The sequence below is a fragment of the Numenius arquata genome, chromosome 2, assembly GCF_964106895.1.
Source record: "Numenius arquata chromosome 2, bNumArq3.hap1.1, whole genome shotgun sequence".
In the NCBI taxonomy this organism is placed as follows: domain Eukaryota; kingdom Metazoa; phylum Chordata; class Aves; order Charadriiformes; family Scolopacidae; genus Numenius; species Numenius arquata.
In genome coordinates, this window is record NC_133577.1 from 132691286 (window position 1) to 132714262 (window position 22977).

Sequence of the window (22977 nt, forward strand, 5' to 3'; positions counted from 1 at the left end):
AAAATACAGTTTGCTACACCTCCTCAAAAACAACAACTCCCCCAGATTCCCACTGTGTCCCCTGGAAGCTTTCTCCCCCAACCCTGCTCTGTCACCCTCCCCTCTCTGGAGAAGCCAGTCTCACCTCCAGTATCCGGATCGTGAAAGTTGGGGTCCAGTCCCTTCTCCAGCAGTCTGCAGACCTTCTCTGCATTTAGCATCTGCACGTATTCCATGAACTTCTTCAGGTTTGCCTGCAGCCATGACACCCCAGGAAAACACAGAATACAGAGTGTTAACACCCCAGTATGGAGAAAGAAGGCACCGGAGGAATATCCCCATTCAGGAGACCCAAGGCAACCAGCAGGAATAACGCAGCAGCACCCACCAGAGGCCATGGTTCCTCCATCCCTCTCCTCAGTTGGGATCAATCGCCCCATGGAGACCATCAGGGGCTGCCAGCCACCACCCCCTGCCCCACCACAAGTCCCCTGCTAAGGCACCTTCTCTTGGTACATGCCGTGAGGGCTGGCACACACCTTGCACGTGCCTGTGACACGGACACATCCACAGACACGGAACATCATGAACCCCTCAACGGCACAGCGCTGGCTGCAGGAGAGCATCCCAGCCACAGTGGGCACAGCCCGAGGGTCATCCGCCTCCCACCCCAACGCCATGTACGTGTGCCGTGTTGCAAATGCCTATCACCCACCTGCCTGCTGAACTTAAAACACTTCCCAGGAAAGCTCGGGCCACACAAACACCGGCTATTATTGCACAGTGTGACGGGCACGGCTGCCCCGCTGTCTGCTGTGAAACTGTGCTTTATTCTTGGTGGGATTTCCTGTCTTTGGCCAATGACCAAACCTTGTTCTCCTGAGGGGACTGAGGGCTCAGAATGCTCTCCTTTAAGTCCGCCTGGTTTTTGTTGGGTTGTTGGCTTTTTCCCTGTTTTCTCTTTTGGACAGCTATACTGGATGAATACATTATTTTATTAATTTCTAGACTCTAGAAATTGCAGCTCTGCCAGACAGGCAACACTTGGACAGGCTACAGTTTGAAAACACCCATCTCACACATCTCCAGTCCAGATCTTCAGACTTGTGATTGCAGGTTGGCTGGGGCTTTTTTGAGTTAATTTTAATCAAACCTTGCAGTAGCCAGTTTCAGGGAAGGCATGCTAGAAAGTGTCTGACACAGCAGAAATACCGTGCAAGTGAGGTCTTTGGGAAGAGCTCTAACCAACCAGTCAGGCTGCGACCGACGGTCAGGGAACTGCTCTTTCTCCTGCCAACCACTGCACCGCTGCCTGAACACGGCCGAGCAAAGCAGATCTTCCACCCGGCGAAAAAACTCAAGTTTCAACATTTTCCCCTAATTTGATACAGAAAAATTTTTTTTTTTGTATGCAGCAAAATGAATTCCAAAGTGATTCACTTCAAATTTCATTTTGAACATTCCCAGTTGGAAAATAGAAAAAAAAAAATCTGAAAAATACTCAACAGGATGTGGAAATGTGTCCAATTCCTTTCAAAGGCTTCCTAAACAAAATTTCATCACATATTATTTTGCCTAATATTTTCATTTTGTCAAAATGTAATTTTCTCAGGGGAAAACTTAATACCTTTAGAACCAGCTCTAGAGAGGAGCCTGCAAATCCCAAAACTTGGGACCCACAAAGTTCACGGGTGCTGTTCCTCTGACACGCTGAGGAGACTGTGGCGAGAAGTCAGACAGAAAACACCACCTGGATGAAACTTTCCAAGGATGAGACAAATTAATGCTGAGATGTGAACCCAATTTAAAACAAACCCAGCCTCTGTGTGGTGAGTCTGCAGAACCAAACCTAAAACACAGAGCACCTTTTTTTTCTAAAATCAGCACTGTGGAGCTGTGCCATGAACATGCCAGGTGAGGTATGTAAAACTGTACAGCCATCCTAGAGCACCACCCCCTGCAACGTCACTGCATCTCAGCAGAGCTAACTACCTTGGGCAAAACCGCACGGAAACACAGCTCCCCTGCACCCACGGCAGCGCTGAACCCACTGGCTCTGGCCATCTGCGGCAATACCCACACATGCAGAGATGCCGGTGCCACGGGAACGCACCGGATAATGTGCAACGCCACAGACACACGATTCAGGTACCGGGTTCACTGCCATCTGTGCCCCAGGGGTGAGAGCACAGTAAGGGGAGAGCCAAGAGCAGGGAGTCACTGGGGATGGCTGGAGCCACAGCTGGTGCCTCTGTGCGGAGCACAGCCCCCTCCCCGGCTGAGGGAGCTGGGGGTGTTCAGCCTGGAGAAAAGGAGGCTGAGGGGAGACCTTCTCACTCTCTACAACTCCCTGAAAGGAGGGTGTAGCCAGGGGGGGGTCGGTCTCTTCTCCCAAGGAACAGGTGATGGGACAAGAGGAAATGGCCACAAGTTGCACCAGGGGAGATTTAGGATGGAGATTGGGAACAATTTTACACTGAAAGGGTTGTGAAGCCTTGGCAGAGGCTGCCCAGGGCAGTGGTGGAGTCGCCATCCCTGGAGGGATTTCAAAGCCGGGCAGACGTGGTGCTGAGGGACATGGGTCAGTGGTGGCTTTGTCAGTGTTGGGTTGATGGTTAGACTTGATGATCTGAAGGGTCCCTCCCAACCCAGACAATTCTATGATTCTAACCCCCACTGCTTGGTGTTACTTCTCCCCCAAATCCCCTCTCGCCTCACAAGTAGCTGAAACAAACCCCACCTCCTGCTCCGTATCCCTTCAGCTTCCGCACAAGTACAGACGCGCTGACGGGAATCACAGCTGCCTGCCAGCAACAGCACAGACGGGGCTTGACAACTCCAGCAACCGCCTCCAGGATGCCATTCCAAAATGCATCTTCCCAACCATCACCCGATTGTGCAGATTTAACCCTGTTCCTTCTGCTCCCGTTTGTCCACACGCATCATGTCCTTCCAGCAGCCGTTCAGCAGACGATGCTGACCAAACCCAAAGGATCATCCTCCACACGTGGCCCCAATAAACCCATGGCGCTGCCAGTCCCACCAAGAACTGCACCAGCGGTCGGAGGACATGTGGAGGCACAAGCTGAGGAAAGGACTCCCCAACATGTCCCATCCCCTCGACGCTGGCAGCCTCTGCCCACACAGGTCCCTGCTCCAGTGGCCTTCCCAGGGTCCCCAGGGACAGAGGGACACTTGGGTGTGCTCCCGGCAGAGGCCAATGCCGTACCTCTGCCATGCCACAGCAGCTGGTGGCAGTCTCCCTTCTGTGCCACAGTCAGACACATTGAGGCACCAACCCCAACTTCTGTTCCCGAGGGTCTGCCAGCGACTCACTTACAGCCCCAGAAACATATCCTAGTGCCCAGCAGCCGCCGGCTCCTTCAGGTCTCTACTGTTCCAACTGCTCAGGAATTTAAAACATTGTTTGATAGCAGGAAGTTGATGCACTATGTCAACTTTTAATGGTACTTTTTAAATTTAAAAAGGAAACTGAAGAGACTACAAGAGCAAAAGGAGGATGCAGAGAGAGGCATCCTCCATTCTGGGATGTGCACTCTCCCGCTGTAGATGCGTGTTCGTCACCACGGCCCTGTGCACCACGCAGGCGTTAATGTGCACCATGCGGCCGTTAACGGGCCTACACATGGAATTTCCCTTGGGGGGAAATCAGTTACTGCCCTGCGTTTCCCGATGAAGAACACAGAAGGTTCATCTATCCAAGGTCTTGGACCAAACCCACAGCAGCGCTTCAAAAATAATTTATACAACCCAGAAACTTAGCCAGTTAACTTTCATGTAGAAAAATGTTGCATTTCCATCAATTTGTCGTGGCTGACCTGCTCTGCAGCCGTGCCCCAGCCCTGCCGCTCGGTGCCCGTGTTCAGAGGCTGCTGCAGTTCCCAAACTTAACGCTATGGGAGGGGGCAGGACACCAGCACGGTGACTTCTGCACTCCCTTGCCCAGTGCTGCTCCTCCGGGTTTGGTCCTAGTCCTGAGGGAACAACAAAACTGCCTAAGAAAACCAAGAATATAGAGAATGAAAAAGGCTATTTACCAGAGGTGTAATGTTATGGTGTTAGAAGAATCCCCTGCCCAGGATTTCAGTGACAGCCTTTCTCCACTACAAACCAACCTGAAATAAGGCAAAACAAGGAAAGAGACCAAACGAAGGGAAAAGTAAAAAGAGGATCACAACCTAGATGGTGTCTCTGGCCAGGCTTGCTGCCCGGCCATACGAAGGGCTGTGTTCGTGCAGTGGAGGCAGGACACGGCCGAGAGCCAGGAGCGGGGTCACCGCACATGTATGGAGCAGAGCAGAGCAGCCCCGCGCTTGCCTTTGCCAGGAGTTTTCAGTTTCTGATTCTTTACCAACAGAGAGGTATACGGTTAGCTCAGATGAACTGTTTTCCAGAATAAAGCTAGAAAAAAATACGTTGTTTCATTCAAGTTCAATATTTCTATGGCCACAGAGAGAGAGACTGCCGTTTCCATACACAAATCCTGGAGACGCAGCCCGCTGCTTCCCGGACAGCTCTGGGGCGCCACATCAATAGCCAAGTTTGGGAAATGACAGAACTTGGACTGGGTAAAATAACAGGAAACTGCTAATTGAGACACCCTGGTCACTATATGCTTGAAACCAATGCATCAAGGCGCAGGGACTCTCTTCCTTGGAGGCCTCTCGCACACCTTGCCTTTGCAGCCCAACAACCGGAGAACAGGAATGCCCCGTCAAGCTCCCTGCTCCTCCTGGGGGTCCTTCAGGGTCACTGGGAGGAGTCACGGCAGGTCTGGGGAGCCTCCACAGGGGAACCCCAGCTCTGCTGAGGTGTCTGCCGACAGGCGGGGTGCAAGGTTCCCCCTCGACAGCCCCCCCATCCGCTGTTTCAGCGGGTTTGGTCAAAGCTGCCCATCCCCAGGAGGCTGGTGCAGCCGGACCCGCAGCACCCAACATCTGAACCAACACCGAAGAGCTTAACCAAAATCAGACCAGCGCAGTGTGGCCATCCCACCCCTGGCACGGCCATCCCTGCCAGCCTCCTCCTCACAGAGGGGACACGGGGGCTCCTGGGGACCTGCTCCCTACCCGGGCTCCACCGTGGTCACCACAGCAGCCCCCGGCACTACAGCACACCGGGCTGTGCCAAACCAACAATTACAGGAGATTTCAGTTACACTAAAGGTACACCCCCATCTTAAAAACACCCCCGGTTAACCCCAGTTTGCAGCACGACGCCTGACGCGGGTGTCTGTATTTACAAGCATTTACAAAAATGCATTGGTTAAATGACCCTTCTGCCAACAGTCACGAATCCAAGCCTGCTTTTTCTGAATCGTTCAGAATCTGAAGCAAAACACACTTAGCTTCTGAAACCAACTCAAACCCTACAAATGTGTCACAGCCACATCCCTTGCCGGGCACGTTACATCCACTTCTCACAATGAAGCGAATGCTGGTATTTACATCCTTCCATGTGGGTTTTTCAGCTTATGCTGCACAGAAAAGCTTTCCGATCTGATTCTTTTCCACTTCAATTTAGCTAGAAACACAGAGTATTTTCCTTATTATTTGGACTGATTCACTCAAAGCTGAAGGGAGATTTGAGAACTGAGAGAGTACGGAAGCTTGTTTTCCTCCCCCAATCTATGAATAAAACCCTGGTGGGAAAGGAATGAGATCTCATTATTCTAAGAATTTGAGGGATTTGGGGCCAGGTTTTCAAATGTATTAAGGTGACTAGACATGAAGAGAGAGAGCAAATGTCAGACTCCCACTGAAATGAAGGGGAGCTAAGCAGATGCCTAAACCGCTTAAGCAATTTTGAAATCTCACTAGATACTTACTTATTTTCTGGCACTTAAATACCTTTGAGAATTTGTGATGAGAACCACTCATACAAACCAAATCTTCCTTTGTTTAAAAGATCAGTCAGCTTTAAATACAAAAGATATGTACTGATAAATTTACTTTTTGTCTTCCGTGTCCAGTACATTCAAAGCAACATTTATTTAAGTGATAAAGACACAATTTAAAATGTTATTTTCCTTTAATTTTAATTGGATTTCAGCTTTCATCCAAATGCAGTTTGATAGAAATCAAAAGAATAAAAAAATAATCAAAAGGCATTTCATCCCATTTTTTCCTATATGCAAAAATTTAAACCTGAATGTATTTATACAAAGCTCTCTGAATGCTTGAACAAACACTCATCGTGGATCTTCCTGTGAGCGAAAGCACCGTATTTAGTGTGAGGATGATGGCGATTTGCAAATGGCTATCTTTGAATGGCAGTGCTCAACAGAGCCAAGCAAGCTTTCTCTGGGGAGGGAAAAATCCCCAAGACCCAACAAAAACTCACACAAACAGAACTAAGGCCTCGAGTAAGACTCCCCCTGGCTCTTTTGAGGGGTGTTTTAAGTCTCTCCGTTCCCCGGTGGCACAGGCCGGGCCGGGAGCTGTGGGCAGGCAGGACCCCCCTCGCCCCGCGCCAGCGCCGAGGAGGCGATTGAGGAAACTGAGCTCCCACCTCCTCAAGTTTGAGGGACTTCTGTTTGCTCACAAGGATGAGGGACGTGGGAAGGGTGCTGAGGCCGGGAGAGAGCCTGGGGACAGGACGCAGCTCGGCCGCCCGGCCGCAGCCGCCCTGCCGCAGCCCATCACCCTGCGCCAGCACCGAACCACAAGAAAACACAACACCCTCCAGAAGAAAAACACTCACTGAGAGGAAACTGGTGCGAGGGAACAAGCTTCTCTCGAATGGAAAAGAAAGAAAATAAAGGAGGTATTCTTCTTGCAGAGACACCATTCTGTCACTCGCTGAGGGGCAGCAGCCGCAGGCTCCCGGCTCAGGCGCCCAGCACGAGCGGAGACGGCACGGCCCCTTCAAGCCAAGCACATGTTGATGTTTCTGGCAATGTCAGTAGCAAAGAAAGACTAATCTTTTACTGAGGTCCAGTTTGCCCCAACAGCAGCTGGAATTAAGACAAACCATCCGCTCTCCAGAGAGCGGCGGCTGCCGCGGGGTCACAGGCCCTGGAAGAGGCTGGAGAGACCGACCTCCTCCCTCCAGCCGGCGGCTGGACACGCTCTCGCTCCGGCCATTAGGCAGCAGCAAACAGACACCGCATCGATCCCCACAGAAACCCGCAATAATCGATTTCATGACACACCACAGCAATGTTTAACGCTGGCTGGGAGGCTGCCTCGGAGCGTCTCCACACCGGCCCCGAGCCCCTCCAACACTCGCAGGATGGAGGCCCTGCGGAGGCCCAGGCGCGGAGGGGGCCGAGCCCTCGCAGAGGACAGGGGACAGCCCCCGCCACCCCCAGCAGGGACACCGCCTCCACACGGGACACCGCCGGGATGTAACGGTGTTGGCCGGGATAGAGCCGAGCTTCTTCACAGTGGCTGGTGCGGGGCTCTGCCCGGGGTCTGTGCTGGGAACGGTGACGATAGCGCGGGGGTGCGTCAGTCGCTGCTGTGCAGCACTCACAGCCCCAGGGGCTGCTCTGCGCCTCACCTCCCGCCAGCAACGGGCTGGGGGGTACACAGCCGGGACAGTGACCCCAACTGACCAAGGGATGTCCCAGATCACAGGGCGTCCTGCTCAGCTGGGGAAGGAGGAGGAAGGGGGGATGTTTGGAGCGATGGCGTTTGTCTTCCCAAGTCACTGTCACGCGTGATGGAGCCCGGCTGGCCTGGGGATGGCTGAACCCCCGCCTGCCACAAGGCGCAGTGGGTGAATTCCTGAGCTTGCTTTGCTTGCACAGCTTTTGCTTTACCTGTTAAACCATCCTTATCTCAGCCCACCAGTTTTCCCACTTTTACCCTTCCAGTTCTCTCCTAAGACACACCAAAATCCGCATCTGCTGTTACCAGAGGAGGATGGGGGGCCAGGTGGTCTGCAATCACCCCAGGGCAGCCATTAGATTCTGCTGTCCTGCCCTTCATCCATTGGTTCGTCTGGGCAGAAGGAGAAGCCAGAGACAAGCAAAAGGTCTCCTGCAGCAGAGGTAGGGCCAGCCTTGCTCATGCCCACCTTTGATACACCAGGTGCTGAGGTCCTGTGCTATGTTTCTTGCCGTGGAGGGGTCCCAGGATGCAGAGGGCACTGATGCCAGTGCAAACCAGCAGCAAGACACCACTCTGTTCTCCATCCTCAAGGCTGGAATCCTTGCTCCAGCCTTGATCACCTTCAGCCACTACTGACGCAAACTCCTCCTCTGGACCAGGCACACATGATCCCTCCATCCCGAAGGCAGGTGAAGCCCCCCCTTACACGCTGCCTCCGCACACTTCTCCCACATCCACCTCCAGCAGCCCATCTCTTCCAAAGGTCCTTCACAGCCTGCGTCAGCTCCTCTCCTCCTCCTGGCATCACCGTGGCCATGGCATTCACTCCCCTCACCCAGCTGCACCTCGGGCGAAGGCGTCCCCCATGTCCTGCTGCTCCACCAAGCAGTGCCACCGTCCCCTCCCTGCTACAGCCACCCCTTGTGCGTTAACCCCAACAGGAACAGCGGTGACAGTCACGCTGCGGACCTGCCGCAGGTGTTGTCCACCACGCTGACACCTTCTCGTTGCTTCGTGGCGCTGGGTCTGCCTGCAGCCCCCGCCTGCACTGCCCCAGCCCTCGCCAGGGCTGCCGTCCCTCCGCAACCGTACCATCAGCAGCAGGAGAGGATCGGCGTCTGTGGCCAGCGCTTCTGGCTCTACACTACCGTCAGTCGTCTACAACAGTAATGGCATATGTGCTCCTCATAATTACTTTAAGTGTGCTTTAAGCGTCTTGCTTCTTTCCCCTTCAAGGTGGTAATATCCCAAGACTTCTGGTAGCACAATGCCCTTCGTGAACATTATGGTAAATGCCAAGTTTTTTCTGCGCAGATTTTCATTTACAAGCACAATGCGATTGCCCTTTTCCAACACGCATTTTTTGCACTCCCATTTCTAAATGGCCTACTGCAATTCAGCAGGAAAAATATCTACAAGAAATGTCACTGCCTGCAGATCCCAAGAGGCACAAGGGACTGAGGCTGATTGACCGATTTTAGCAAGTCACTTCGTTATTGCTAGCAATACAAGAAATCAATTTCCCTGCTTCTTAAAACAAGTCCACTGGCACTCAAAAAACAGGAGTTATTTTCATTTTTCTTATTTTTCTTTCTTAATGGCAGTTAAGAAACATGTTTCAAGGTCATTAAAAGACTCAAGTAGTGTATCCTGCCCCTAAAAGTCAGACTCTAAACTCCAAACATTTTGACACTTTGCTGTCATTAGCCACAGGCCTGAAGACTTCATACATACCACAACCTCAGGAGCGGTCCCACCATCCTGTTAGACCTATAGCTAACCCTTCATAGGCCTTTAAATTACCACATCTCAGAAATAAAAACATTATTTCGCTGCCTGAGCGATTAGCACCACTACAAATAACAGGGAAGCATCACGCCTGGAGTGACGGGCACGGTCTGCACCACACAGCGGAGACATCCCGTCCACGCATCTGCTCTCCCAGAAGAGAACACCAACCCCTGAAGGCATGGGCAGGAGCAGAAACCCCCACAGCAGCCCACCCCACGTATGCCCATACACGCCTGCGCCAGCCATTCCCCGCGCTGGCCCAGAGACACCTCCCCACTGCGCCCCCGATGTGAGGCATGGACCCCCCGCCCAGCCCCACAGCCCCCGCAGGGTCCCTCCGTGGGGTGGGGGGCACAGCAGGACTGTCCTCCCGCGCCCCTCGCCTGGTGGTGCCTGGCGTGGCAGTCAGGGCAGGAGCAGTACCGTGCTCTTCATTCGGGGTGCGTGGTCCCCAGCAGCTCGCCGGTCGTCTCTCTGCTCAGCCAGCCGCCGTGCCAGAGAGGAGTCCATGTCCCACCGCTCCGTCCCCTTCGCACCCTCATCCAGCTGCTGCAGACACACGCTCCGCTCTCACCCTCTCCCGGCGAAACCGCCTCACTCTGTGCCGGGCGGGCAAGTCACGATGATGCCAGCTCTCAGCCCTGGCATCGCTCCAACAAGTGGCCGGCACCAGCATGTCTCTGCTCGCACCTCTCCTAGCGCTACCCTCTGCGGCTGCCTCCAGCGCCCCCCTCACATCGCACCCCTGCCCCGGGGCAGGACGGGGGCTCCCCTTCCACCCCCACCAGCACCACCGCCCACGGTGCCCACGGGCTCCGGGGAAACACCCGCCAAAAGAAACACTCACCAGCATCCTCTTGATGGAGGCAAGAGGGAGCAGAGCTGCAGGAGCTCGCTCAGATGCCACATCTTAGCGGAAAGGGATGGTTTAAAAATAAAGAAACATGAAGGAGATTTGTTTTTTAAGTAGAAATTAAAGCATAGAGATGAAGCGAGTATTTAATCAAGTGCATTTATGGGTACTACATGCTCATAGGGGAAGTCTTCAGATGCTGCCACCCAGGTCTCCTCATGGCAGGCGCCTCCAGCCCTCCCGCCGGCAGGCACGGTCTCTCACTGACAAGGCTCAGGGGGACCATGATTCACGCTTCCTGGCGCCAGGAAGATGCTGAGAGCTTTCCAGACTTGCTGCCTGGATATTCTTATGCCACCAGACATAAGCCTCGTGACTTTAATCTTCGTGAGTCAAACCCAAACCTCAGCAGCATTTTGTTTCTTGTTCCTGCGGCTCTGCTTCTACAGAAGACAGAGGCCCTGCTGCTTCCCAAGAAGATCTTCACCTTTGGGGTAGGTCAAGCCCTCTGGAAGAAGGTTTTCTTCCCTTCTGCTTTACAGCTGTGGCTCCACCTAGCTCAGCTCTTGCTGTTCCACCTCTGAAAATCTGAACCCCTTGCCTGCCTGCCTCTTGCAAAAGCAAAGCGCTGCCCTGCAGACCCACGGCAGGAGCCACGCAGGGGTGACCTGTGCCCGGTGGAGATGAGGGCTGTCAGGGGCCAAGGAGGAACCACCATCGTCACCTGGCCCTGGGCACCTCCTGCAGGTGTCCTGGAGCCACCGCTGCCAGGCGAGGGTGGACAAGAAGGGTCGAGGCAGAGAACAGTGCCTCTCCCGTCAGAGGGTGAAAGGAGAAGAGCCGAGAGGCTGCCCGGCCCTCGGGCAGTGGCAGCTCCGCACAGGGGTTTTCCGAGGGAGTGTGTGACACAGCAGGAAGGGAGCCAGCAGGGAGCCCCAGCGTCCCAGCCCGTCCCACGTCCTTCCTACACAAGAAGCCCCAAAGCCTCTCTGTGTGGCCTTCCCCAGCAGGGTGCCCTCCAGGCACAGGACATCCCCACCAGCCTCTCCACACCACTGCTCCCTGCCCTGCCCCACAGACTCTCCCAGAAAATGAGTTTGATAGGGACTGAGGTGTCCCCATGCCACCCAGCAGTTTGGATGCTGCCCCGTGCCTGCAGCCACCCAGCTCTGCAATGGCCACCGCGCTGCTGGAGCCCACCTCCTTCATCCCGTCTCACAGTTCCCATGCACCACTGGCCCTGGCCTCCTGGGAACCACCAAAGTCCCCACGGGGCCACATGCCATCTGAAGGCACAATCATTAGTGGCAGCACAAATCTTCTGATGGTCCCAGACCTCCCCACAACCATTGCCCAACTTCTTGGGCAAGAAGTGACACCACAGGACCATCACAGCTGTCCGGGGGAAGAGCAACGCAGGAGGGCATCCAGAAAACACGTGCCCAAGGCCTGGCCACCCTCAGCATCCCTGACCCTCCGGCTCTGCCAGCTGGGGTGTCCCTGGCTGCAGAGCCCAGTGGTTTTGGTGGGGCATTTCTCCTCCCAGGAAACACTCATGCACAAAAAAGCACCATTCCTGCCTCACTCCCTCTTCTCCAAACACCCAGACGGGCCACAGTTGCTGCACCATTCAACTTGACACAGGCTTTGATCACTGCCCACGACACGTCGGGGCTTCAGTGGACCAAGAGTGCCTTCCACTGCATGTGTGGGTCCTACCAGCGACATCCTGACCCAAAGGTACGGGTTAAAGCCAGAGACAAGGCAATAGGAGTGCAAGGCAGAGGCGTTCTATTGCCTCTCACTGGGGGGAGGGAAGGCGCACTCCTCAATGCACACCATTGTGCTCACCAGGCATTTAGTGACTCCTCCAGGCCAGAGAATAAAGCTTCTCTTCAGCCGGCCCATCATGTGTTCCTCTGCCTCACCACCCCACAGAAAGCTGGCCCCACGCTCTCCTGCAGAGCCTCCAACCCCACACCCACCTGCACACACACATGCACAGCACAGGTCTGTCCCTGGGCAGGCACCCCACCATGGCTTGTTGGGGTTCTCCAGCTTGCACCCCCACCTACACCATCTCAGGCTTTGGCAGGCACCATCCACTCCTCGGGGGTGCTCTGCAGTCTGGCAAGCACAGGCGACCGAAACATCCCAAAGCCTGGTATCGTCTCTGTGACAGGCCACCATCGGTGCTGAACATGCTTCAAGGCTTTGAGCTGGCCCAGCTGGACTCCAGCCTTACCTTTGTGTGGAGCTTGGCAAACTGCTTGTCATCCAGCAGCGTCTGGGTGTACACGCGCCTCTTGTACCGGAACTGCAAGAGGGAAGAATGTCAGATGTGAGACCAGCAAAACCCACTCAGCATCAAATGGCTCTCGAGCAACTCCAGTAGCCATCAGCGTGCGTGAAGACGTTCAGCCCAAATCTGAAAACAACAACAACGATACAGGATACACCGTTCTCCACCATAATTTGTTCTAACAGTTAATTGCTTTCCTCACTAAAGAAATGCTGACCAGTTTTTCATATGAATCTGTCGGGCTACAGCTTCCAGAAGGTTTGGATTTTGTTCTGCTTCTTCCCAATCAATTAGGGATCTTTCTAATAACAGAACGGTTTCCTCACCTCTCAGGTGATCTCGAGCCGATTTCCCTTTAAGCAGGCTGAGCTCTAAATCTCTCACTGAGGCATCTTCTCTGCTGTTCTCAGATCATTTCTGCTGCCCTTTTCTGTGCCAGGGCTCTTTCCGACGCCCTCTCAAGAACACTGACTGTCACCCACGCGCTGCTCCAAAACCAGCCACTTCCACCCCAAGCACCCTGAAACCAACTCACTACCAAAGGATTACGGGGGTACGTTGTGCCACAGCATCACACTGGGAATTGCTGTTAGGTTTCTGGACAAAAAGGCTCAAAAATTTTCCTTGGAAGCCTTGTTTTCCACAATGAGGGTCCTTCCCTAGCAAGCAATGCCTGTCCCTGTGTGCTTGTCACTTGGCTGACTTGGAGCGTGCTGTGATGGGACCCCCACTTACCAAATGCCCCAGACAGCACAGTCCACGCTGTTGTATTCTCTGCCAAACTCCGTGTAAATCAGACTTCATCAGCAGTGGTTTTAAACTGACACCCAGATCTGTGGGGTAACCACACCAAGCTTGCCATCGGTCCCTCGGAAACTCTACACATCTACATCTACGCAGAGTATAGAATATAGAAATATGTCTACGTATGAAGCAGTGACAGCTGCTTTTTGCCATCAATGAATTACCCAGTGGCACTTGTCTTACCGACTTTTTACAGTGCTAATCCTGAACTGAATATCATGTACAACAGTATCAAGTACCCCCAAGAGGCTGCTGCCTTAGTATAGTTACCTTTATCAAGCAGAGTTACAGTTTCCTTAAAGAATGAAATTGGATTTGTTTGACTAGATCTTTTTCAATGCATGAATTGTATTCTGAGATTTTGAATTGCTACAAACTTAATCCTCCATCAACATTTCATTATTTCAGCTGGAACTGACACCAAGTTATCTTTGGGCTGCAGTTACTAAGCTCATCCCACTTACTTCTCAATACTGGCAAAATATTAGCACATTTCCAGTCCGTCACGCATTTGTCCTGATGGGCACATGCTTTCTCACACAACTACTTTTTTTTTTTTTTTAAATCATTCCAAGGTAAAAACCGTCTTGCCCACTGATTTACAGATGTTGGTGCTTTGCGGGTGCTGCCAGTGTCAGGGTTCCCCTGTCCATCCCTACGCAGTCACACAAGCATCCTTCAGCAGCTCCTCTTCACCCCCGGCACCGCCATGGAGGGTCTGCAGTCGCGCTCCGCTCCGGGGCAGCGCTGGCTCTCGCCGTCCTGCCCGACGGCGCTGGCTCAGGGGGACTCCCCACTGCTGCTCCCCCAGCGACCAACCATGGGGAAGGTCCCTCAGGGCCTCCAGCAGCACAGGCAGGGGCCGGGGCAAGGCATCAGCAAGGCAGGGCTGAGGGAGAGGTCAGGCTGCATCGGCTTGTGCTAGGTTGATGGTTGGACTCAATGATCTGAAAGGTCCCTTCCAACCTAGACAATTCAACGGTTCTATGATTTTGATGCAAGACCAATGGAAGCCGCCATCCAGGTGCAAGGCTAAAGCCCCACCTGAGGAGAGTTCAGCTGTAAAACACACAGTCCGTTGCTCAAAACTGAGCAGCAGAACTTCTGAAGGAGTGACTGAAGTGGGCAGCAAGACACAACCCATTGGTTTGGCTCCAGCAGCTCACCCGCAGACCGGACCCCACAGGGAGGACGTAGAAGCATGGGAATTTCCAAATCTCACTCAAATTTACAAGGTGCGTGAACTGAATGTGTGATGTTTAATAACAGTGAGAACAATGTGCCTGGCACACAAATGAAATAACTACCTCATTAAGAAGGACACAATGAGCTTCTGACGGTAGATAACACCCAGTAAGATAATACGGGACACAGCCAGTACCGCCACACACAGAGGAGGGTAACGGGATGGCAGCAGATGGGCAGGTGACCCCCCTGCGTGTTGCCCAATGACCAACACACTGCATTGCAGCTGCTGGTTTATTCCGATGAGGGAATCTGGGGTACCTGCAGCTCCCCAGGTACAGAACAGAGCCACCTAGAGGACCTTTAAAGGTCCCTTCCAACCCAAACTATTCTATGATTCTACACTATACCTGCTTTTTAATGTAATTTTTCTGTCAATATACACAAACCCCTCATTTACTTGATTACCTTCATACGCAGCCCTGAGGGCTAATTTGTCTTTTGGATTCAAGAAACCTCAGTGGTATCAACATAAGATTTGTGTCTTGTAAATATATTCGGGATTTGGGGTTTTCCAATAGGATTCTCCAGTGTTCTGCTGCCATTCTTACCAAGTTATGAAGAATCAAAATTACACACAACAAATACCCATGTCAAGTCTGCATTTAGATGTGTGTGCTAAGACATTAAGTGTGGACATTATGCTAAATTATACAAAACCAAAGCATTAAAGCCCGTATATGGAACATTAAGGAATTTACTACCTCAAAGGTTTATTTGCAAGCATTCTTAATGTTGTTCCAAATGTTTTTGTCTACATTAAACGTTAGTTTGCTCAAAAATTGTGCTGCACTTTCTTTCCAAATTAGTCAGGATTAGTTGTAATAGCAGCATTCACGCTTGCATTTATAAGAGCTCTTGCAGCTTAGGCGTGTAATGCTTTCTAAATAGACTTTGTGGGCAAAATATAGCACAAGATTCCTAAATTTAGAAGTCCACGTGCAGGTAACGAGCCCCATCACAGCCAGTGGGGGTGTCCACAGTGACAGTGAAGGGAGCCCAAGAAATGCTGCGGGTGACCTGAGAATAAAAACCTACATGCAATCACCTGAACCCCTGCCCAAGGCAAAACCTATAGTGAATGTAACTAGAGAGTTAATTTTGTTAATTTCTCCTCTATTTAATTTTCTGGAACAGAAAACAGTATAGATTATCCTCCATGCTCATCACACAATTGAGGTCCATACAGGGACAGTCATTTGCTGCCAAAGCACACAGTTGCATTCCAGGCTCTACGTTAATTGTAAATTAAATAAAATATCAGACTCAAGCCCTTCAGCCTCATATGCAAAGATCTCCCTGTGATTTTCCCTCTGTACCTACCAGATTGGCTTTCCCTCTGTTACTGCAATTTCCCATGACAGTTATACACCAGGAGAAAAATGGGAATTTTCATCACCAGGGTCAGAAACCAGGGGAGCTGCTCCACAGGGCTATGACAGATGTGACAGAGCTCTCGAGCAGACAGTCACGAGCAACTGAAACTCAGAGGCATTTGCCTCAGCTCTCCCTCAATGGATTCTCCGTGAGTAAACATACACCCACACGAATTTCTACGCTCTCGCTCCTAGAAGGGAAATGGGGAAGAGAAGGGAAGGGGGACAGGGGACCTTAATATTCATGGTGTCCACACAGACTGCAGTGGAAGGGATCACAGAAGTCCTACATACTTATGTACACATATATACATGTATGTATATATCTCTATATACATGTATATAGATATAGACATGTTTTAAAAAAAGCAGAAGATGGCTACCTCCAAGTAGGGGACGGGAGTGTCGGGGTTCAGGGGGTACTCCCTCAGCAGGCGCTCCTCATCCAGGAACTTCCCGGCCCTGCCGTTGAACGCCGGCTGGAAGAGCCCGTAGTTCAGAACATCCTTCAGGCTGTGGTTCAAAGTGCAGAGGATGCGCTGCTTGGAAACCCACACGGGAACGTCCGGATTCAGCCGCAGACACTTCTGTGGAGAGACGCAGAGGGCAGTGAGAGACGAGCATCACCTGCACCCCACAGCTGCACCCAGCAACAGCCACGGCAACAATGAGGAGACAGATACACTAGAAAAGTCACGACCTTTTCCATATCAGTGGATCACAGGAAGGGGAAAAAAGAGTTAGAGAAGAATGAGACTTAGCAGTTCCCCCCCTAATGCATTCTATGGGGTTCACGGCAGACTCAAGCCCTGTATGTTGTAACATCCTATAAAATATGAGAAGTGCCAAAGAACATTTGATGGCCTAAAACCAATATAAGAGCAAAATTTCACTTAAAAATCCCTGATGGGCTGTAAAGAGTCTATTGACTTCTCCACCACAAACTTCACAGGTGTGCACGCAATGGAGCGATGAAGGGCAGCACCGTGAGCCCTGCCGGGAGCTGGAGGGATCCAGCCAGGTCTTTCCAGTGGGAGGAGAGGAGGAGAAGAACCCTCTGCCTCCCCACATGGAAAGTCACACTTCCCTTCCTCACCCTGGGACTGAGAAGGGTTTCCCTGGTACCGTAAGCATTTCCCTGCCTCCTCAGGACCCAAGTCATCACATATTTATAACCCATCATCTTCAGACTGTATTTCCTACAGCCCCGGCCCCCGCTGCCACACTCACAGCCAGTGGGAACCTGCCTGGGCCAGAGCCCACCGAGCCCCATGGCACAGTCTGGCACGGCACGGGCACTGCGGCACCATCGCCGCATCCTGTGGGCGAGGAGCAGGAAGGCAAGAGGACTCCGCGCTGGCAGCGTCCAAGGTCAGTCTCGCAACAGCCCGTCCCTGTCAGCAGCCACCGTTTTCCCCTCCCAGGTCCTGGGGTTTGCATTTTGGCCCTCAACTGTTCTTCATTTCCCATCGCTCTGTTCTCCTCTTTGTTTTTCCTCCTCCTCCACACTTTCTGCAGGAGAAGACAGCCTTTAGACTTGCTTCAGCGTTTCATTTCAAAGCCACAGCCTGTCAGCCCCGCTTAACGCTCCTGGTTTTTGTGCTGGAAGGAGAAGTGAACAACCACCCTCTGCGGTGCTCCCCCGGCGGCTCTCCAGGCCGAGTCCTGCTCCACTCGTCACACAGAGGCACTCCACCCCTCTGCCCACCCTTGCTATTGCCCCACACCATCACCATTCCAACGGGAGACCGGAGGCGCTCGCCATGTCCGAGGGATCGGCACAGCACGGATCTCCATATGGCATAAGTGCATTTTGTCCATGAAGGAACTGAAGAGTTAAGGCTGGAACACGGACGTCCATTCGGGTTTCCAACAGACAGACTGGCCCGATCCCTACCTCCTCCACCTGCTGAGCAGCCCTTCCAGCGGCTGCGATGGACCCACAGCTCCAGAGCTCCTGCCACCACCACACCGTGTCCCCCAGACCCGGAGAAGGACACCCACCTGGGCATCAGACGTAACTGCACATCCCCACTCACCCCTTTGGCCCCACTTCCAACAACCCAGGGCTGGTTTTGGTCCCTGTTCCGCTTAACAGCATCTTTGGGGTTCTGTGAATTAAACGGGCAGGGGTTTTAAAAAATTAAACAGCTTTGCCCAGAGAGAAGCAAACAACCCACCCGTGTGTCGTCACCCAGAAAAGCCACCGTGTGAGACATAAAGCCACTGAGCTGATGTTACGGCTCATTTTTCCAGGGCACGGGTACCTTGCACTGGGCAGCGGGTGTTTGTACTGCACAGCGGGGTCAGCATTATCTGCTCCGTCGCTGAGCGCATCAGCGAGCCAGCGCTTCAACCAGGGCTCGTCCGGCCACGGGGCACGAGGAGGAGGCGGACGGCTGCTGGGGTGAGAAATCAGGAGCTCGGAACCTTTGAGAAACGCCAGCTCTGTCCTCTTTCAGTCCTCAGAGAAGATAAAATGCATCATTCTTTCAGGGACCCGTAAATAAAAAATAAACGTTGCCTATACCTTCCTACGTGCTTATTTAGCCTCTAGGACTCTTCCTCACTGTCGAATTATGTTATTCAGTATTAAAATATGTATCTAATGGAAAAAGGGCAGACAGGCACATGTGCACAAGCACAGGCATTGGCTGAAGAAGGGTCCCAGAAAAAAAAACACGGAATTTTATACCAAACTTTATGCTGCAGAGATGTACTCTGGGGAGTATTACCATTTCATATTTAAGAGAGAAAAGAGCTTCCACCCCGCAGTGTGTCTCTTTCTGTCTTTAACCTGCATCAGAAATGAGGAAGAAGAAAATGCCTGCTTCAGCTGCGAGGTCAGGACACTGCACAGCCCCTTGGGGGCACAATCCAGCTGCTTCCAGGGCTCTTACAGCTCTGTTTCTCCAGACGCCATCGCACGTATTAATGACTTTCTCGTATCAGAGATCCTGCAACTAAACTTGCTTATTCCACTCCATGATGCAGCATGGGCCCTCCGGGGGTCACCCAAACCATGAGGCTAATCCCACCCAGCCCTGCCCCGAGGGCTGCAAGGGGCATCTTTGTGCAGGAGGAAGCTGCTCAGTGCCCGGGGGGGGGGGGGACGGACCAGGGTGGCCTTGCTCCAGGAGCCACATCAGAGAGGGCTCCTCCGGCTCCCGTCCCACTGAGGGGAGTGATGCTCTCCTCCAGCCTCCCGGCACCCCCGGCACCGGGCTGGTCCCGGGCAGAGCAGGGCTTGGCTCCCGAGCTGCAGATGATGCCGTGCCAGGCGCTGGTCCCGTCTCCATCAGGAGGAGGGGGCTGAGCTCGGACAGCCAGGGGCACCTGCCAGCACCCATGGAGAGATCCAGCCCAGAGACAGCACTCACAGCAGCTCACACCAGGTGACAGGACCTCCCAGTCCTGGGGGTTTGGACACTCAGGTCAACATTAAAAGAAGCCAAACTGCCCTGTTCGGTCCCCGAGCAGGGGGAGGAAAGGTCTCTGCTCCCTTCCTCTTGATGCTCTCCAGAAACAAGAGGCTCAGCGCTGCTCCTGGTTCAGTTCCCAGAAGATCCAGGAGGATCTCAGGGTGCCAAAGGAGGCACCTCTGCAGGGAGCAGGGAGCACACAGCAGCAGCAGCGACAGTCCTGCGTGCCAGCATGGCACAGCACGGCATGGCATGGAACAGCATGGCAGGGCATGGCAAGGCATGGACCGACATGGCAGGGCACGGCACAGCACAGCATGGCATGGCATGGAGCAGCACGGCATGGCATGGCACGGTATGGCATGGCACGGCACGGCATGGCACGGCACGGCAGAGCCCACCCTGCAGCCGGGGCAGGTCCCGGAGGCGTCGGGCTCAGAGCAGGGCAGGGTGGGAACAGCTTTCAGAACAAGCTGCTCACTCTGGTTTGCGGTTACAAGCGATAATTTCTTCCATGCAATTATAAGCTCTGATCACAACAATCAAAGCCTTACGAACAACTCCTGAAAGGAAACGGTACAGCTTCTCAGCTTTTAGACAGCACGGATGACTCCTTCCTGAAGGAAGAAAGAGCTCAGAGCTGCAGATTCAATCCTCAGCAACACGCAGGATGACAGACAATATCTATTCAAGAGCCACCCCGCAATAATGACAATAAAGAACTTACATTCAACAATCCCTTAAGAGCAAAAAAGCCAAAAATTCTTCATCGAGGAGCACACAAATGAGAAAGAGTTGAAAGGAAATTAAAAGAAGCAGCTGAAAAGGTAATGTGCTTGCAGGCAGCAGGGAGTGTATTTCATAATATCACATCAGAAACTCTGAGCAAATGTATGGCAAAAATGAAAAAAACAGCCTCTAAGAAAGACGGAGCTGCCAAATCAACAGAGCAGAAGAATCGACCAAAAGTAAAAGAATTCCTTTCGAAAATGGGAGTTGCCTCAGAATGGGCACAGAGAAGAGCACAATCCTGCCACACCACATGCGAAAGGACAATGGCGTTGAAGTCATAAAAACAAACAAATGCAGAGGAAAGGGGGAGCCCGGCGCAAAGTGGGTGACGCCAGCAAGGAGCCGGGGCACGAGGGTCACCCAAGGAGGAGTCCTGGAGCTCCAGACGTGAGGACCGGTTGCAGGATGGGCTCCTCGCTGGTCACGGTCCCAGCGGATGTGAACGCAAAGGGTCATGCAGACAAGGAGTAAAAGCTCCCCAGAAGATGCACGATCACGGCGGGTTTGAGAGCACAAGTGCAAAGAGGGGGAGATTCTGCCCCTCCGCTCCGCTCTGGGGAGTCCCCCTAAGTGCTGCCTCCAGCTCTGGGGCCACCAACATCAGAAGGACATGGAGCTGTTGGAGCGGGGCCAGAGGAGGCCAAGCAGATGCTGGGAGGGCTGGAGCCCCTCTGCTGGGAGGACAGGCTGAGAGAACTGGCGGGGTTCAGCCTGGAGAAGAGAAGGCTCCGCGGAGACCTTGGAGCCCCTTCCAGTCCCTAAAGGAGGGGGCTCCAGGAAAGCTGGGGAGGGACTCTGGATCAGGGAGGGGAGCCCTAGGAGGAGGGGGAAGGGTTTGACACTGAAAGAGGGGAGATGGAGCTGAGATGTGGGGAAGAACTTCTTTGCTGTGAGGGTGGTGAGAGCCTGGCCCAGGTTGCCCAGAGAAGCTGTGGCTGCCCCATCCCTGGAGGGGTTCAAGGCCGGGTTGGAGGGGGCTTGGAGCAACCTGCTCTGGTGGCAGGTGTCCCTGCCCAGGGCAGGGGTGGCACTGGGGGGGCTTTAAAGGTCCCTTCCAACCCAAACTATCCTACAACTCCATGACTCCATACCCAGGAGGGCCTCTGTGATCCTGCCGTGCTCTGGCCCAAAGGCCTGGCCTCTGTCCCAGGAACATGGACAGGAACTGCTCAAACATTTATGTTGCTGAAAAATCTGCTTATTTTGTATGGAGTCTCCTCACACCTATGAGGAGAGCATGGAGGAAACCCACACCTACCAGAACAAGGCTGCCCTCCTTGCCAGTACACACGCACATTCCCAAACAGGTCCCTTGCTGCCATAAACTGAAGTGCCAGGAGCAATAAAGCACTTGTTTGGATCCCTCATTGACAAGGATGACAGTAAACAAAGGTGAAGGTTAACCAGGCAGGTTTCCTGACACGGGAGCTCATCACTGAAGCCACGTGGGGCCCAGGCTGGGATTTGGGCTGAAATGATGTAGAAAGGGCTGCTGTGACACTCATGAATTGGCAGCACATCCAGATCTTCTGCATCATGAGCAGGCCTGGTGACCCCGTCTTTTCAGGAAACAACAGAAACAGGAAAAAGGTAAAGGGAAAGAAGACAAAGGTGACCAGAGGCAGAGAGCAGTCTGGAGAGGACACACAGACCGGAGCCGAGCGTGGCAGGGAGCCTGCAGCACTGAGCACCGCACCGAGCATCGCGCCAAGCCAGCAGCAGCTCCTGGGGCTGGGACAGAGTCACAGGAACAGACACGGTGCATAAAACAAACAGGTAACTTTTCACCTTTCCTGAAAAGATTATGTTGGGTTTTCTCCAATTATGCATTTTTTTTCCTTCCCAATTACTCATGAAAAGCCTGTCCCCTCAAGCAGCAATTCCAGCAGCGAGCTCCTCCTGTGACCCGGGGCAGGTGTCACTGCTCCCCTGCCTGTGGGAAATCCCACAGGACCCTCCCGGCCTCGCTCAGCCACTGGCAGGAGAAGGGACCACAAGGCAGCTGTGACCAGGAGTGGCCCAGAGCACTCCCACCAGCCACCCCTCAGACCCACCCCCAGCCCCGACGGCAGCGGCTGGGGGGTCAGCAGCAGCACCCCCGCTGGTCAGGGATGATGGGACAGGTTGAACATCACCGTTGAGGCTTGTTTCCCTGCAGGACCATGGTCCAGGGAAGGAGATGGGCTCTGCAGGGACCAGAGCAAACACCACCCTACATTTCAGTGGTGGAGAGGAGAAACCAGCACAAGCTTTCTGTGCTCTGGATGCTGGTGAAAGGCAAACTGGGACCAGCTTAGAGAGCAAGCTGTGTATGCTGGCAAAACAACAGGAATTTCTGGGCTTAGATCACCTCCTGAGGAAAGCTCTGGCCCTGCCATCTGATGTGCTGACCGCCACGCTGGGAGAAGCTGCCTCCACCAAAAGGAAACAAGATAAAGAGCAGGAGGGAGGTTCTCGGCTCCCAGCAGGAAAGCACCCGGAGCACGAGCCCTTCTTGCAGAGTTACGTGCTGCAGATAATGAAGTATTTTGGCTCTATGGGTTTTCCAGCAAAACGGCTGCTGCTTCAGAGCCAGCCTGGAAGGATGTTGCTGACTGTTGTATCATCCCCCGGAACCCACCGCCTGAGACAGGAAGCCATCCAGCTACTTCTATTTAAAAAAACGGGCGTCCAAGAGCCCCCTTATTACAACTCTTCAGTAGCACTGACAGTGACAACCAGCCCCATCCTGTAGTCCCACCAGTCAGTGCTTTCAGAGGAGCAGCTGCCTCTGATACAAACGCAGCTTGAAATGAATGTTTGAAGAGATTCAGCTCCTGATTAACTCTAAGTGACT

At 53.2% G+C, this 22977-nt stretch overlaps 1 protein-coding gene across 1 annotated transcript in view; it reads right to left on the minus strand.

Annotated features, from left to right (window-relative positions):
* SHANK3 (SH3 and multiple ankyrin repeat domains 3) overlaps positions 1 to 22977 on the minus strand; it is a 352413-nt gene that overhangs the window by 294425 nt on the left and 35011 nt on the right. The window contains exons 3-5 of the mRNA XM_074166270.1: positions 16311 to 16514; positions 12446 to 12517; positions 125 to 233 (exon numbers count right to left, since the gene is read on the minus strand). Coding sequence (XP_074022371.1) covers positions 125 to 233; positions 12446 to 12517; positions 16311 to 16514 — 385 coding nt within the window. The remainder of the gene's footprint in view (positions 1 to 124; positions 234 to 12445; positions 12518 to 16310; positions 16515 to 22977) is intronic.